Source organism: Protobothrops mucrosquamatus, unplaced genomic scaffold, assembly GCF_001527695.2.
Source record: "Protobothrops mucrosquamatus isolate PMUCROS unplaced genomic scaffold, P.Mucros_1.0 scaffold1796, whole genome shotgun sequence".
NCBI lineage: Eukaryota > Metazoa > Chordata > Lepidosauria > Squamata > Viperidae > Protobothrops > Protobothrops mucrosquamatus.
Window position 1 is genome coordinate 236,897 of NW_015387934.1, and position 16,751 is coordinate 253,647.

The following is a 16,751-nucleotide window of genomic DNA, read 5'->3' on the forward strand; positions in this document are numbered from 1 at the left end:
TCATTGGTGCTGGTCTTGTGGAAACATCTTTCTGCCTGCTATTACAAGCACCTTGCTAACAATGAACAGCCCACCTAGCATGGGTCTTAAATATTTAGATTTAAAAAAATGGGCATTGAAAGGCCTTCTTTGAAGTATATATTACTAGTAGTGACTGTGTGCCTAGCCACAAATAATAGTAGTTGTACCATAAATTGCAGAGAGTTTGAATGCTAATAACTGAACATCTTGAAGTAATTTAAATCCATTTATTGTGACATTTGTTGAGTGTTAGTAACTTCTGTAGCAGATTAAAGGTACTCTCTGTGTAAACATGCAGTACATTGTCTGTTTCTTTATTTTTAAGCTAAAGGCTATGAATATGTCTTGGAGCCAAGCCCTGTTCCCTTGCCATTGGCCAAGCCACAACAGAGTAGAGTTTTGCAAGTGTCCTGCGGGAGAGCACATTCTTTGGTGTTAACAGAAGAAGGAGGTTTGATGGTACTTTTATACTTTTTAGAAAAAGACTGTCAGAAAGTTAATACGTAACTTTGTCACCTTATAGGGGAGATGAGTGGCATAAAAAAATTAAAAAATAAAAATAAATAAGTAAACCTGTCAGGTTTTTAAAGTACCGGTTTAAATATATATGGTGTAGTAGTTAAGTACTGAGCTGTGACCTGGTAGATCCTGGTTCAGTCCCATCCTTAGCTATGGCAGTTCACTGGGTGATGTTGGACCGATTGTTCTTTCTTCATCCAGCCTATGTCACGGGATTATTGTTCTAGAACTAAAATAAAGGGGATCCATAGCAATCCATTACCAGCCATGATGATGTCAAAATGCCACTGGGTCAAAAATGATACGAATTGTGCAGTTTACATCAGCAGTGTCATATCTGATATCACTCCATAAATCATTGCGCAGTGATGTCGTCTGGTTTCCTCATTTGTAGATACCTATGGGGAGATCTCTGTCTTTTAAGCTCCTGGAGGAAAGATAGGATAAAATTATAAACGTGTTGATTCATGAACAAGTGGCTGTATTGGTGCATCATGGTGCATCATGGTACACTATAATCCATAGTTTGGTAATCATCTGGGTTTGATATTGTGCTGAACCAAAACCAAACTAAAAGCTGTACAGTATGGTAAAAACAAAGGCTTAGCATTAGGTTTCATCCAATCTTGGACAGTCTTAGATTAAAGATTAAGTTGGCTAGTGGCGATTTTGTGTTCAGTACATCTTCCCTGATTATGGACTTTTGTTTTTTAGGATGTCCATTTTCTCAAACTTTTACTGGTGGTGGAGGAAAGAGAAGGTTAACTTATTGGTCTTACATCTTCCTTATCTCTATTTCCAGAACCAAACTCTCATGTCTTCGCGTGAAAAATCCATATTTACAGTTAAATGCACATTGTTCTGGGAGTATTTAAAAGGAAAAATAATTGCATATTCCCTTTCCATATTTGAGGGAAGAGAGATCTTTCTGAAAAGACATCTTTTTTCAGCTAAGCAGGATATTGAATATTTACCTGATGGTGTCTCATAATTTTTCTTTCAGTCTTTAGCATGGGCAACAACGCTTACGGCCAGTGTGGCCGAAAAGTGATTGAAGGTGAAATATACAGGTAAAAGAACTTATTTGGTTCCATATAATAGTTCTTGCTGAAAGTGTATCTCTAAGTAGGGCTAGGAGGTGTGTGATTGACTTTGTTTTAACTGAAATTCTGATTCAAGTTCCATAGTTGGTACTTTGATTTCTAGAATGTTGACATCAGAAGTTAATGAAAAAAAGAGAGCATGATATGCTGTCTTTGGCTCTCCCTCCTAGTTATTGCTTCATGACATCTTCCACCAGTTCCCACAGGCACCACTAACGATGAAGGATGCAGAGAAATGTTACTTAGCAACACCTGAGGGTCAGATCTCTATTCCTATTTTAAAGGATCCACAGGATCCTAACTTGCCCTTGGAATGGAGGAAGAATTGTTCTAACATTACAGTTGATGTAACGTTAGGACTTTGTTCCTATTGGAACTTTTAAAGTTAAAAAAAAAATAGAAAAATTCTACCTTAAGCCTTTCTCCCTCTATCTGTTGACGGGAGTGCTCTGTAATTTCAACTTAATATTCAGCTGAGATTTTTTTTAAATCTCAGAACAGATTGATTCCATACCATAGTTTCAAATACTAAAAATACCCGCATGCAGAGTTAGGAATGTGCTTTGTAAAATGTAGGAGGCTAAATAGGAGCACTTTGGAACTTTTGTCAGTAATCAGTATTTGCCCCAACTGCATTTTTAAAAGTTTCAGCTATTCACCTTCTTGGTGGCTTGTTTCACCTTCTTGTTATGATTTTTTTTTTTCCTGGGGAAAACGCAGTGAGAGCCAGATCATTAACAAACTGCAAGGATTTGAAGACAGGGTGGTCCAAGTAAGTTGTGTCTGACAAGCGGTATCCTTTTTTTTTTGTTTTTGAAGGAAAATGTTCTGTTGTGCTGCATCTATACATATGTTGTACATAGTATGTTTAGGTGTGTGTCATGTATGTGTTTCACTTTGAGAGCGGGCAACTAAATTTCATTTTTGATGTGTGCCGTTGTGCCCACAGTAAAAAAAATGACAATAAAGGTTATCTTACCTTACCTTACCTTATCAGCTTTTGTGTATGTCTTTGAAGAGAAAACTGTAACATACTGAATCAGACTAGGGACCAGTCTAGTTTAGCATTCAGACTGTAGTCAAATTTCATGTTTTTCCTTGGGCTAATTTCAAAACCCCAAAGCAAAGAGATTTCAGAATTTGCATAAAAACAGATGCCAAAATAAAAAAAGGTTGAAAAATATGGTGGTTGGGATTATTTTTGGTTGGGATTCCATTTTCTGCTTGTTTCAGCTTTGTCCATAATTACCTTAGAGGGGATGCAACTGACAACTCTACGCAAAGCTAATTTTAAGCTGCAGTCTAGAATTTTTCTCAACTGAGCTTTGAGAAATAAGGGATGAATCTTAAAGCTTGGATATTCTCATCTTCCTGCCTTTCTTCAACTCGGCACCCCACAAAGATTCTGGTTGCCCAGCACTCATTGCCTCCCTGTCCAGGCTGGGGATGATAGGAGTTGTAGTCCATGACAGGAAGGATCCAGATCAGGAGAAAACTGGCCCACACTGGCTACATTCACATAATAGGCTTAACCAATTCAGCTAAAAATGTAGTCATTGTATATTACAACATGCTAAGTTTGGTTAGTATTAAATTTGGTTCATTTATTTTGGAGGTATCTGTATTATATGAACGCAGGGAATGGTTGAATTCATAACCAGCTTAAATTTGCAAATACAGCCAGTAAAAATTAGCAACCCCACAACTTTTCTCTTCTTTGTTCACGTCTCATAAGTCTTGGTTTCACTGATTGATTTTTCCCCCCCTTAGGCTTCTATGCCACCCAGTCATATATGATTGTGGTTTTGCGGAAGATCTTTTAAATTTTAATAATTCAATAGTAATGAACTCTATGACCTACAGGAAGTCCTCGACCTACAACTATAATTGAACCCAGAATTACAGTCATAAGTCATGATGGCCATTAAGCAGGTCATCACATGGCTGTGCCCAATTTTACAACCTTTTTTGCAGCAGTCATTAAGCGAACCCTGCAGTCAAAAAGTGAGCACCCCGGTTGTTGAAGTGAATCTACTATCCGCAATGTTCTTTGTTAGAAATGGGAACTAAATGCTACTTTCCAGCAAAAAAGTGACCGTATGATGCTGCAGACAGCCATAAATGTGGGCTTTTAACTGAGCACCCAAAATGTGATCATGTGACTGCCAGGAGGGCTGGCTGTCAAAATTTTGAATACGGGTTGTGAGTAGCTTTGTCATTATTTCAACCGGTCATTAAGAGACCGATTGTGAATTGAGGACCACCTGTAAATGCCAAGTTATAATAGAAATATCTGGTTAGGGAAGGTTGTTTTAATCCTGGTTTCCTCCTCATACCTATTTAACTTTGAGTCAAAGTAGAGTTTGTTTGAGCAGCAAGCATAGCATTTAAATCCTAAGTTTTTGGATAAATCTTTATTTTTTTATTTTGCCTAAAGGTTGCCTGTGGGCAGGATCATAGCCTCTTCCGGACTGAGAAAGGAGATGTCTATTCTTGTGGTTGGGGAGCTGATGGCCAGACAGGTAAAGTGTCTGAAATGGATCATGCCAGCAATTTAATTTAATTTTGATTTAATAATTTAATTGAATAAGCCAACCAGGAAAACAAAGAAAAAGGAACAAGAAAGAAATACAAAAAGAGATTGTATAAAATTGAATGAGAATTTTCAAATCAGGTTAAAGCTACATATAAAGGTGGTTTTATATCAGTTTTGCACTTGTTAAGATCAACTCAGTCATAGCAAAGGCAGCCAATATATGGTATGAACTTTCAACCAGAATAAGCAATAGCAATTGATCCAATCTGATATACCCTGTCAAGCAAAATCTAATATTTCAAAGCCTTATGTTGAGAGAAGCCTGTATATGGTGCAATTCCATGTGCAGAATTTATATTCCATAAATGGTTTCCAGAATGAATTAACCTAAATATCAAATGTGAAAGTTTTTTTGACAATAGTACCTTACTCTTGAAGCTTACTCTGCTATTCATCTAAAAAGGAATTATATATAATTTCAAGTTAGAAGCAAAGTATTCTAGCAGCTGTCAAGGTATAGTACCAATTCTGCATATTTTGTAGAAATCTAAGCCTATTAATGTTCAACAGAAAAAGAGCTCGCACGAAAGTAAATGGAAAAGTTGATATTTATCATTGTTTCATTGTATGGTAAATCATTTTCCAGAATTGTTGAGCTTTATGACATTGCCACCAAGTGTGGAAATAATGATTCAAGCTGATGGTTGCATTGCTCGCAATTTTTTTTGAACCTGCTCCCAACCATAGAAATTGAGACGGGGGCATTGTTGATTTTTATTCTGAATAGGTACAGCTATTTTGTACCTACTGAGCAAGTTATTTTGGAAGACTGAAGGGTGCTATATAAAGTGAATGAAAGGCATTGAAGCGGCTACTCCAATTCTGGCTTGCAGAATAAATACATTAAGGAAGATTTGGGGGGGGGGGCAGTGGCTCAGTGGTTAAAGACACTGAGCTTATCAGCTGGATTTGAGACCCGAGCATGGAGTGACGGGATGAGCTCCCATCCTTGGCTCAGCTCTTGCCCACTTAGCAATTTGAAAACCTGCAAATGCCAGTAGATAAATAGGTAACAATTTGATGGGAAGGTAACTGTTCTCTGCACCTTGCGGTATACTCATACTGGCCACGTGACCATGGAAATGTCTTTGGACAACGCTGACTCCCTTGGCTAAGAAAGGGAAATGAGTACCACCCTCTAATGTTGGAGACAACTGGACAGGAGAAACCTTTACCTTTACCTTAAGGAAGACTATTTTTAGAGTCGTGGAGGAAATAGACAAGAGGTGATCAAACTGTGGCTCTGTCTCATTTGTCTTCCTTCTGATGATTAAGATCAATACTATTTTGAACTACATTAGATTCTATAGGACAATGGGGGGCAAGGGAGGGGCTCTTTGTTTGGACAGCAAACCAAATCCTGTCATGCTTTAAGTCAACCATACAAAATGCCCCTAACTCTAGGGTTAATTACATAATAAACTTTACATAATCAAGTGGCCACCAAAAATATACTTTGGCTTAACTTTTAATTCAGGAGAGTGTGCCCCTCCTTTTAGAGAAAGAAAGGAATATCTGTTTCTCTTTCAATTAGAGGGATTAATAAATATGCCTCACAGAAGTGGATTTAGAATAAAATAGAGCTTGGAGGTCTTCTTGTCCAGCCCCCTGCTCAAGCAGGAGAACTGATCCTATACCAGTGATGGCAAACCTTTTAGAGACCGAGTGCCCAAACTGCAATCCAAAACCCACTTATGCATCACCGGGTGGGTGTGGCCAATTGGGTGGGCGTGGCCCATTGAGTGAGCGTGGCTGCGATGGTAACGGCAGACTGGGTGGGACTAAAAAGTTCAATCAATCAATTCCAACTTTGCAAGATCTTTTTTTTTGCCCGCGAGAAGTTGAAATTGACTGATTGATTGAACCTTTTTTTTTTTTTGTACACGGCGGCGGAGGCCTAAAGCGAAAAGGTTTGATAAAACCCAGCTGAAGGTCTAGGACTGGGGCGACAGCGCGCATGCCCACAGAGAGGGTTCTTAGTGCTGCCTCTGGCACCCGTGCCATAGGTTCGCCACCACTGCTATAGGAGGCAAACAATATTGTGGTGATTTTCATAACTTAATTCAATCCATTAATTTTGCACTAAACATTATTTATCAGTTAAAGGCAAGGTTATGGTTATAAATATTACGCACAATAACTATGCTTTAAATTGGAGCATGAGTTCATGTGCATGCACACAAAGATGGATGCACACATAGTTTATGAGATGATCTGCAAAGAGTCCTTAATCATCTTTAGTGGTCTTAGAAATTAAAACAACATAATTTAGAAGTGTTGCTTCATTAATTCCAGGAATACATTATATAACAGTAACTTGAATAAAGCCATTATAATGAATCTATAATCTAAAGCCCTGAATAATTGATGCATTATGCATGCATTTGCCTCTATCTGTTTGTTCATGTTCTGTAAAAGTGAACAAATCTTCTTGCTCTTTTGCATTTTTTCCTCTGGGTGTGGTCCCAAAAAATCAAGATGGTACCTGCAAAGTTCACATCAAAGCTCTGCCTTTTTTTGTGTGTTTGTTGCTGCCATCTTGATTTTGCGGACCACACCCTTCAATTCTATTTTCAATAGAATTGAAAATCAGCTTATGCCCCTTGTGCCAGCTCTTGAGGCATGGGACTAGTCATGCTGGATGAAAACCAATGAGAAGCTTACAAGGTGACATAAGATTAGCCCAGATTGCTCAACTTGGAAAGAGCCAGTTTGTCCAGTGGTTAAGGTGGTATCCTATAAGACATGTGAGTTCTAGTCCTGCCTTAGGCATGAAAAACCCAGCTGGGCAACTTTGAATCAGTCATATTTTCTCAGCACAGCTCACCTCATATGTTTGTTGTTGTGGGGGGGGGGTAGTAGGAGAAGGGAGAGGTATTGATATGTTCGCTACCTTGAGTTGTATATGAAAAAAGGTGGGGTAAAATGTAAAAAAAAGTAGCCTACTTTGCAGGATTGCTGTGAAGATAAAATCAGCAGGACGGAGTTCTATATACTTGGAACAGCAATAAACGTGGTCCTTCATTTACCACCATTTGTTTAGTGACCATTCAAAGTTACAGTGGCACTGAAAAAAGTGACTTATGACCGTTTTTCACATCTATGACCGTTGCAGCATCCCCGTGATCACGTGATCAAAATTCACATTCTTGGCAACTGACTCATATTTATGATGGTCGCAAGGTCCCGGGGTCCTGCGATCATCTTTTGCGACCTTCTGAGAAGCAAGAGCCAGTGAGGAAGCCAGATTTAATTAACAGCTGTGTTACTAACTTAACAACTGCAGTGATTCACTTAACAAGAAAGGCAAGAATGGTGGTAAAATGGGACAAAACTCACTTAGCGATTGTCTTGCTTAGCAATGGAAATTTGGGGCTCAATTGTGCTCATAAGCCGAGGACTACTTGTATATAATTATTAACTGGTTGATTTGCTATTAGTATGTATATAATGCACTAATTTTCTTTCTCTTTCCCTCCCAACTAGGTTTAGGCCATTACGACATAATGAGCGTACCCACAAAACTGGGTGGGGACATTGCTGGTGTCCACATTACACAGGTCGCAACCTACGGAGATTCTTGCCTGGCTGTGTCTGAGACTGGCGAGCTCTTTGGCTGGGGAAACTCGGAATATCTTCAGCTGACTTCTGTTACTGAGACAACCCAGGTTAGAATGGTTGCTACTTGCACAACCTGGCTTGCCTTTTGTGCAATGGAAAAAGAAGGAGGCTGGATTGGCTAGTGGCTACAGTTTTTGAGGGGACCACGTGTGTGCTCATCCTCTGGGTAGCATGCTAAGGTCTCCGTTTCCAGAACTAGGCCCTGGCTAAAATTGAGAGATTGGTGGGAACGGGGGGAAAAATGAAATTTAATTTCATTGAAATGCCAGGGTAGTTAGAATTACATTAATTAAAGTAAGGAATATCATCATTTTTCAATTTACCCAAGGCATTTGCAGGTTAGCGGCTCACATTCTGCATTAGCCAGAATGAGGACTTCAATCCTAATTGAGGAGCCGTGGTGGCACAGTGGTTAGAATGCAGTATTGCAGCCTGACTATGTTCACAGCCAGGAGTTTGATCCTAACTGGCTCAAGATTGACTCAGCCTTCCATCCTTCCGAGGTCGGTAAAGTGAGGACCCAGATTGTTGGGGGCGATATGCTGACTCTGTAAACCGCTTAGAGAGGTCTGTAAAGCACTGTGAAGCAGTGTATAAGTGTAAGTGCTATTGCTAAGTGCTAATGCTCCATAAAGCAGAGATCCATATTAGGCACAGCATAACTTTCCAGGCATCTGGCAAAGATCAATGATCCATGAGGCTGGAGGCATAGTCAAAAGAAATCAGAGATGTCTAGTTCTGGAGATGCCTGAAGTGACATCCTTATGCTGGACCCATATTGCTCTGCCCCAGGCTGAAATAAAGAGCTGATGGGCTGTATACAGATAGTCCTTAACTTACAACCATTCATTTAGCACAATTTGAAGTTAGAACAGCACTGAAAAATGATTTACAGCCAATCCTCACCCAACAGTTGTAGCCTCCCTGCAGTCACATGATCAAAATTGGGGAACTTGTAGCAGGCATGTAATTATGATAGTTGCAGCATCTCAAGGTCATGGGATCACCATTTGTCACCTTCCCAACCAGCATCTGACAAGTCAATCGGGGAAGCCAGATTCGCTTAATGTCCACATGATTCACTTAACAACTGCAGTGATTTACTTAACAACTGTGGCAAAAAATGGTCGTGAAACGGGACACAACTCACTTAACTGTCTTGCTTAGCGACAGATTGTTGGGCTGAATTGTGGGTGTAAGTCGAGGACGACCTATACCTGGACTGGATTTTTGCAGAGCTCAGGATGCAAAAGTGCTCAACCTTGGTGTGTGTGTGTGTGTGTGTGTGTGTGCGGAAATGAAATTTCATGGATGTCAAACTTGTTAAGCTTTGGATTTGTTTTCGTAAAAGAGACTGTAATGCTCTTCTTTCAGTTCAGCTCAATACAGCTTATTCATGGTCATTGACCAGTACATAAAGCTCTTTTTCTGGAAGTCTTAAAATAACAGCCATGTCACATTCCAAATTTCTGCTCATTATAGGTCAATGCGCCCAGACATTTGCCCTTCAGTGTTGGGAAAGTGAAGGAAGCTTCCTGTGGTGGAACTGGCAATGCCATCTTAACCGGTGAGCCTCTTGGTCATTCCCCCACCCCTAAACCAGAACAAGATAGAAGTGAGCAATATTGTAAGTTGCAATCTTTTAGTACGGGCTGTGCTGGCTGAAGTTGATGGGAGCGAAAGACGACTTTTCGTAAGATGAATTTTCTGCTTGTGGTTCAAAGCTTTTTTGCAAAATATCATACATGTTGGTTACATTAGCTGACTCCTCTCTGGTTTGTGTGCTGCTTTGGGGACCATGGTCCTAAAAATGGCTTAAAACAATCTAAGTCAGTATTTTTCAGCCTCAACAATTTTTAGATATATGGATTTCAATTTCCAGAATTTCCCAGCCATCATGAAGTTCATACTCTTGAAATTGCTGAGGTTGAGAAACACCGATCTAAGCCAGGGCATAAATATACTTGGAATTAAACCAAACCAAACAGACAAAAATGAACAATACTAAGTAAATTGTATTAGTAAATACTAAATCTCGATGGTTGGTGCTCATTAGGAGGCAACTTCATTGTGGAAGGGTTCCCACAATCATTTTGTTTTTCTTGATAACAATTTCTAGCTGACAGCTTTGAGGGAGCAGGGAAAGTAGAGAAGTCAAATGGGAAAACAAGATAAATAGAGGCAACTTATATCCCGGGCAAGTTGAGTTTTCCCAAATTGTGAAGTCAGTTGAATTGTTGTTGTGCAATCCCTGAGAAAGAGCTAATGTGTAGCCCAAGTGTTTATACGTTGTGCTATAATGGCATGTGATAAATACTGCCAAAGGAATGGTCAAATAAGAAACAGCATAGCCTGTAACTGGGTAGCAGGTGGGGCAAGAGACTCAGCAAAGACACTCCCTAGTTTGGGGGTAGGCAGTCTTGGCTCATTTATGACTCATGGACTTCAAATCCCAGAATTCTGGGAGTTGAAGTCCACGAGTCATAAAAGAGCTAAGGTTGCCCACCCCTGCCCTAGTTTCTCATTTCTGTATACACTAGTGTCTTATCTGAAGTCAGCTGTTGTTATCTTACTTATTTTTGTTTCTAATGATCTAGAGGAAGGCCATGTTTTTGTGTGGGGCTATGGAATTCTTGGAAAAGGACCAAATATTATGGAAACAGCCATTCCTGAGATGATCCCACCTTCCCTTTTTGGCTTGTCAGACTTTAACCCTGACATTTGTGTGGACCGGATCCGTTGTGGATTAAACCAGTTTGCGGCAATCACTAGTAAGTATCTTGGAGCAAAATTGTAAATACATTTGTTTAGGGAGAAAAAGCCTCTTTAATGAGAATTATTTCGATCTGTTTATTGTAAGGGATTGTCTTTTAGTTATCTGTAAATTTTTAAAATTCTCTCTTGGTTCCCAAATCTGGAGTTGATTCCCCCCCCCCTCTTCTGTAAATTATATTGTTTTGCGTAAGTATCCAGTACTGATCCAAAGTATCTTTTGTAGTAATCCATTTGATTCCATTTTTGCTGTAAACCTTAGTTATCTATCAGCATTGCTTCAGGTGCCTGACTCCAGTCCATATTTGAATCATGGTCTGTGATCCAAATATCCCATTGGTTGAGCTGTTGTGTCATCATAGAATGTTAACCAATAAATACATGAATTTCAATTTCCAGAATTTCCCAGCCATCATGAAGTTCACACTCTTGAAAATTGCTGAGGTTAACCAATTTCAAGTTGTCAACAATAATATGTTTAGAATTAACCCATCTTGGAAGAAATAGGAAAGAAAATATATGGAAATAGGAAAGAAATGAAAATGTCTGCATAAAAAGTGATGCTTTTGGTCTTTTTCAATAAACACTCCTTAATACCTGTATCCATATAGTATGGATACAGGTATCAAAAGGACACCGCATACAGCTCTGACTTAATCCCTGCTCAATATTGATCTTAGTTTATTTCCGTTATATACCATAATAATCACACGTGAGCATCCTAGACCAAACCAAATTCAAAATTGCTTGGGATTTCCTGAAAGTTGGCATTCAGACAAAGCCATCAGTAGATGCATTCAGTAAACACATTCACACACCATTCAAAAGGGACAATAACAAAAACTAAGGAAACAAAAAAACCAGAACACATCTTCTCTACTGGTCAACATCCACACAAGTAGGGATAAACACCAGACACAAACAAGCAGAAAATAATACCCTAATCAAGGAACTACTAAAGAGAAAACTACAGCCCAACCAACATTGACAGGATAAGTTAATGTATATAAATCCTTACACTCCCTAGCACTGATGATAATATCTATTTGGGTAATAAAATGTCTGCAAGCAAACAACCAAGTTCAGAGAGTACCAAGGACTCCACATACGAATTACATTCAACAACCAGCCCAACTTTCCATATTCCATTCCAAAATACTCCATAAGGCAAGCCTCATTTTCTTACATTCATATGTTTCTCTTTGACCTGAAGAGCAGGATTCTGATGTGAATATCCCTTTCCTGGTACAAAGCTTCCACATCCTTCCCAAATTTTACTCATGGTTGCTTTTCATACCTGTTCTATTTGAATTCTTCCAGATAATCTCCTCAGGCATGCTTAACCAATCCCTCTATAGCTCCATTTTTAGTTAGTGGGCCTAGTGGAGTGAGAGGGCCCCTGGGTTCATTTTTAATTACATGAAAAAGTGGAGGAATATCTGAAGCCATTAACTAAGGGAGGGGTGTTCAGACTTGGCCCTTTTATGACTTGTGGACTTCAACTCCCAGAATTCCTCAGCCAGGCATGCTGGCTGAGGAATTCTGGGAGTTGAAGTCCACAAGTCATAAAAGGGCCAAGTTTGAAGACCCCTGAACTAAGGAAACTGATTTCTATATACCTGAAAGTCTACGAAACCTTGAGTGATATTATGATTTTTTTTTCTATTGGTTTGCAGACCATGGAGAACTCTTTATATGGGGCAAAAATGTGCGAGGATGCTTGGGAATTGGCAGGATGGAAGACCAGTACTTTCCCTGGAGGGTAAGAAATGTCATTGTTATGATTCGTTGCATAGTCAGCCTGATGTTTAGTCTGGACCTGGCATTTTTACTCATCTATCGAGTGCTTTCTGAGGACCTGGGATAGGCAGGTGGTGCCTGCCTAGTTTGGTGGTGGAAAAGGCATCATCACAGGATGTAGGCTGTTCCAAATATGGCTGCCTGTTGCAATTGACTGATGGTGATTTTGTCAAAGCTGATGTTTTTTGTCAGCTATCTTTATTTAAATGTGTACGCTGCCTGGCTCCCAGGACCTCTGGGTGGTTTACAAATGATTTAAAATTTGAAAAACAGACTAAAAAAAAACAAGCAACAAAAGGGTAGAGTTTGTAGAAAAAAGAGACAGAGTGGAAACAAAATAATCTAGGTTAAAAGGAAGCTTCACTCATCCTCACCAAAAACCTGGATGAAGAGCTTAGTCTTCAGGTCCCTTTACAATCCCAACAGGATGGGGGCCATTCATTCAGATCTTGGAGGGAATCTCATTCCAGAGTCGTTTCAAGAGTATTTGCTTTTAAAAAGGATTTAGCTGCAACCGTAGGATTGGGCAGCAGCAGCAGCAGCAGCCTAAATAAAAATGTCAGGTCAGCAAATAATGTCAGCCTCCTGAGCTCCAGGAGATAAATTTGGATGCTCCTGCTTTTGATTAATTGTAGCTTGCTTACCAACCCAGCGTATACTATTTTTTTTGCTAATGTGGTTTTTGCTATTTGTGGTCCTTATTAGAAGCTTTATTAGTTTCAAACAACTACAAAGCTCTACAAAGCTGGAGAAACTTAGAAACTTGCTTTTAGCAAGGTCAGCCCTGGTTTCTGGACTCAGGGTTCAGCAAAGGGTACCTTACCAGTGTTACATCCCATTCATATTGGTGGAGAATGTGAGTGTGGGGGAATGGAAGTCCAAAATGCTCCAACTGGTTTAAGGGCCTCAGTATATACTTAGTGATATGCACATTTCAAAAATAATTCAGGAGTGGTTTGGACCTCAGGGAAACACAGCACCTCTCTGCTCTTTCTAAAGCAGCCCAGTCTTTTGCAGCCTTGTTCACGAGCTTGAAATAATGAAATATTGCTGCTGATGGGTGGTTTATGGAATCTACTTCTTAAAATTAGGACAGGTGCTGTCTGGTGCAAATTTCAAAGCACTTTTCTTAGTTGTTTCCAAAGCATGCACAGCCCTAATAGTATACAACATCACTAATAGTAACTACTGTAGATGTCAACCTGGAACTTTTTTTTACAAAAAAACAAAAGTAGCTATAAAATTCTGGCATGGATAGACCAAAGGCTTTTTTGGGCCTGCATTCTACTTTTCACACTGAGCAACTGGAAACTTTTGCTAGGTGCAAGAACAGGCATGTGAATAACATTAGAATCCTCCTTATATATTCCAGCAACTGAAGACTATATAGGGAATTTGTTCATGCAGGAAAGATACTCGGTGAACAGAACAACCTGGCAGCTTTTACCCAGGGATGTATTGATCCTGTGCATTGAGATTCCCCAAGCTCACTATTTTGGCAATCAAAATCTGCCCTTGTAAAATCATATGGCATCCAGTATGAAAGGATAAGGTGCAGGGTGCTGGACCTGGTTTTGGAAGGGTGATGGCTGATCTAGATCAGAGGTAGTCAACGTTGGCTCTTTTATGACTCGTGGACTTCAACTCACAGAATTCTGCTGGCTCAGGAATTCTGGGAGTTGAAGTCCACGAGTCATAAAAGAGCCAAGATTGACTACCCCTGATCTAGATGAACTCCATGAACTTCTGCTGGATCACCCGGAATAGAAGTGGGCGGTCCACATTAGGGGCCCTGACACTACTTGAACATAATGCTTTTTGCTAGGCACATTTGCAGCTTTCCAGCTTTTGCCATTCCTGTCCTGGGAAGACAGTGAGTGAGCCTGCTAAAAAGAAAGAAAGATAGTCTTGGGATTTGCTGTAAGGTAAGGAAAAACGATATCTGCAAGTGGATTTTAATTTTCCTTTTCTTTTTCCTTCTTCAGGTGACAGTGCCAGGTGAGGTGGTGGACGTAGCCTGTGGCGTTGATCACATGGTCATCCTGGTTAAATCCTTTATTTAGTAGCATACCTGCACACAAGTGCCTCTCCAGATAAGTGGGAAGCCAAATTGTACAAGCTTTTGCTGGGGCACTGTAGTTGGCCGGATGGTGGAGAACTCACTGAAGCTTGGAAACACTTTGTAAGCGATTGGGAGAGACTGAGCATGCAGTAACTGTAGCCAAGGAGTAGCTGAAGGAAATGCAGACAAGATCATGTGCAGACTTTGCAGTTGGACATTTATTGTTAATGCCAGCTATCCTGATTTTTTTTGTTTTTAAAAAAAGCATTCCTGTTTTCCTGTGTAGTGTAAGCATGTTGCTACTGTTGAGATCCAGAGACGGCACCAGAAAGAAAGTCTATTTAATAGTAAAGGAGAATGTGCTAAACAGCAGAGTGCTTCTAACAACTGTAATTAGTACTTGCAGATCCTTGAGTTAAAAGTCTATTTTTTTAAATGAACAGAGCCTTTCAAGATCACCAAGTATCTCATAAGATTTCAGTGTAATCGTGAGATTTTGGAAGTCAGTTTTGATGATCCATTAAGATTTATGCCATTGGTTAATAAAATTATGTATCTACTGCCCAAAAGATTGTTGATTCAACAGTCTTTTATTTAAATGTAAAAACTGGGAGATGAACCCTGCTTCCAAATAGCTGTTTTATTATTGTTCCTTCCTGAAGGACATTCCTCTCTCTTCCTAAGACTATTTTCATGGAATTCTTTCCTGGCTTGTTCCCACTGATATCATTTCCATCACAGGTGGTTGTGCCCTTACTCTGTCTCACATGCCATTGCTTTCAAAATTTCTTGGCCAGAGAAGCGTATTTTTCGTCATTTGGCTGAGACAATTCCATGTTGGAATTTACTTAGAAGGAACACACAATATGTTGGAAAACTTTGCATTATTTTTATGTTGGTGGACCAATGGATTTGTCAGTATTGTCATTACTCTGTCTGACATTGCCATGAGCAGGTAGACTAACAACTCAAGATCTGAACCAGAACAAATGATGAGTAGTCTTTAATTGTAGCTTATTGAAACAAGCCAGTTTCAAGCTAAGGAGTATAAAGGGAGATTTGTTTTACTCAGTTATGTTTCCTGCATAAGGCCAAACTGCAGTTAATTAAAATGGAAGCTAGAAATGGCAGGAAGAGCTTCCATCGAAACTCTGCTCCCCATCTACCGCCAGAGGGGACAATAATAGTACTTTACAGGGTTGGAAACTCAGACCAGAAAAAAAACATCAAATCACATTGAATTCTTGAATTTAGTAGCCCTGTCATGACGAGAGTTGTACCAGAATTCTGCGTTGTGGAATAAATTTAATTGTGATTCTTACCGCTCCATTCCAATTTCTGGTTTTCTAAGTTCACCACTCTCTGTGTTTGGATTTCATTGAATAGTGTACAGTTAGTCCTTGATTTAGGACTACAGTTGAGCCCAAAATGTCTGTTGCTAAGCAAAGTCATTGTTAAGTGAGTTTCCCCCCCCCCCATTTTATGACCTTGCCATATTTGGTAAGTGAATCACTGCAGTTGTTAAGTTAATAACACGGCTGTTAAGTGAATCTGGCTTCCTCATTGACTTTGCTTGTCCGAAGGTTACAAAAGGTGATCACATGATCCCTGGACATTGCAACCGTCATAAATACAAGCCAGTTGCTAAAGGTCTGAATTTTGACCACATGACCATGGGGATACTGCAATGGTCCTAAGTGAAAAATGGTCATGTCACTTTCTTCAGTGCTGTTGTAACTTCGAACGATCATTAAATGAATGGTTTTAAGTTAAGGACTACCTTTAAACTCTCCCTCCTCCCTTGCCCTATGAATATATTTTAAAGATTTCTGGGTGCGTTGGCAAATTTTGGGATCTCCTCTTCAACTTGCCCCTTGTGCCTGGTTTTGGATTCCCACAATAGGTACTTCAAAATGAGAACAGTAGAAATGGAGTAGATCAGGGGTCCCCAACCGGTCCACGGCATGCCAGAAACTGGGCTATGGAAACAAGTGAAGCCCTATCTGTGGGGATGCAGACAGCACGCAAAACCACACCCCCTCCGGTCCACAGAAAAACCTTTCTCCACAGAACCGGTCCCTGGTGCCCCAAAAGGTTGGGGGCCTCTGCAGTAGATTATTACAGGATCCAATCTGGGTTAGTCACGGGGACCAGAGGTTTACTCTTCTGCGCTTTCAGACTTGGGCTGGAGCCCACCCTCGGGGCTTCTCTCTCACCAGAATGTGTCAGCTGCCACTTCATGCTTTTGCTTTGCATT

General features: G+C 40.0%; 1 protein-coding gene across 1 annotated transcript in view; it reads left to right on the forward strand.

The window, feature by feature from the left end:
* Positions 1 to 15,063, forward strand: part of RCC1L (RCC1 like) — an 18,870-nt gene extending 3,807 nt beyond the window's left edge. Inside the window, exons 3-11 of the mRNA XM_015823202.1 lie at positions 347 to 472; positions 1,544 to 1,610; positions 2,364 to 2,415; positions 4,081 to 4,165; positions 7,726 to 7,907; positions 9,343 to 9,427; positions 10,458 to 10,631; positions 12,309 to 12,394; positions 14,418 to 15,063. Coding sequence (XP_015678688.1) covers positions 347 to 472; positions 1,544 to 1,610; positions 2,364 to 2,415; positions 4,081 to 4,165; positions 7,726 to 7,907; positions 9,343 to 9,427; positions 10,458 to 10,631; positions 12,309 to 12,394; positions 14,418 to 14,495 — 935 coding nt within the window. The 3' untranslated portion in view covers positions 14,496 to 15,063. The remainder of the gene's footprint in view (positions 1 to 346; positions 473 to 1,543; positions 1,611 to 2,363; positions 2,416 to 4,080; positions 4,166 to 7,725; positions 7,908 to 9,342; positions 9,428 to 10,457; positions 10,632 to 12,308; positions 12,395 to 14,417) is intronic.
* The last annotated feature ends 1,688 nt before the right edge of the window (positions 15,064 to 16,751 follow it).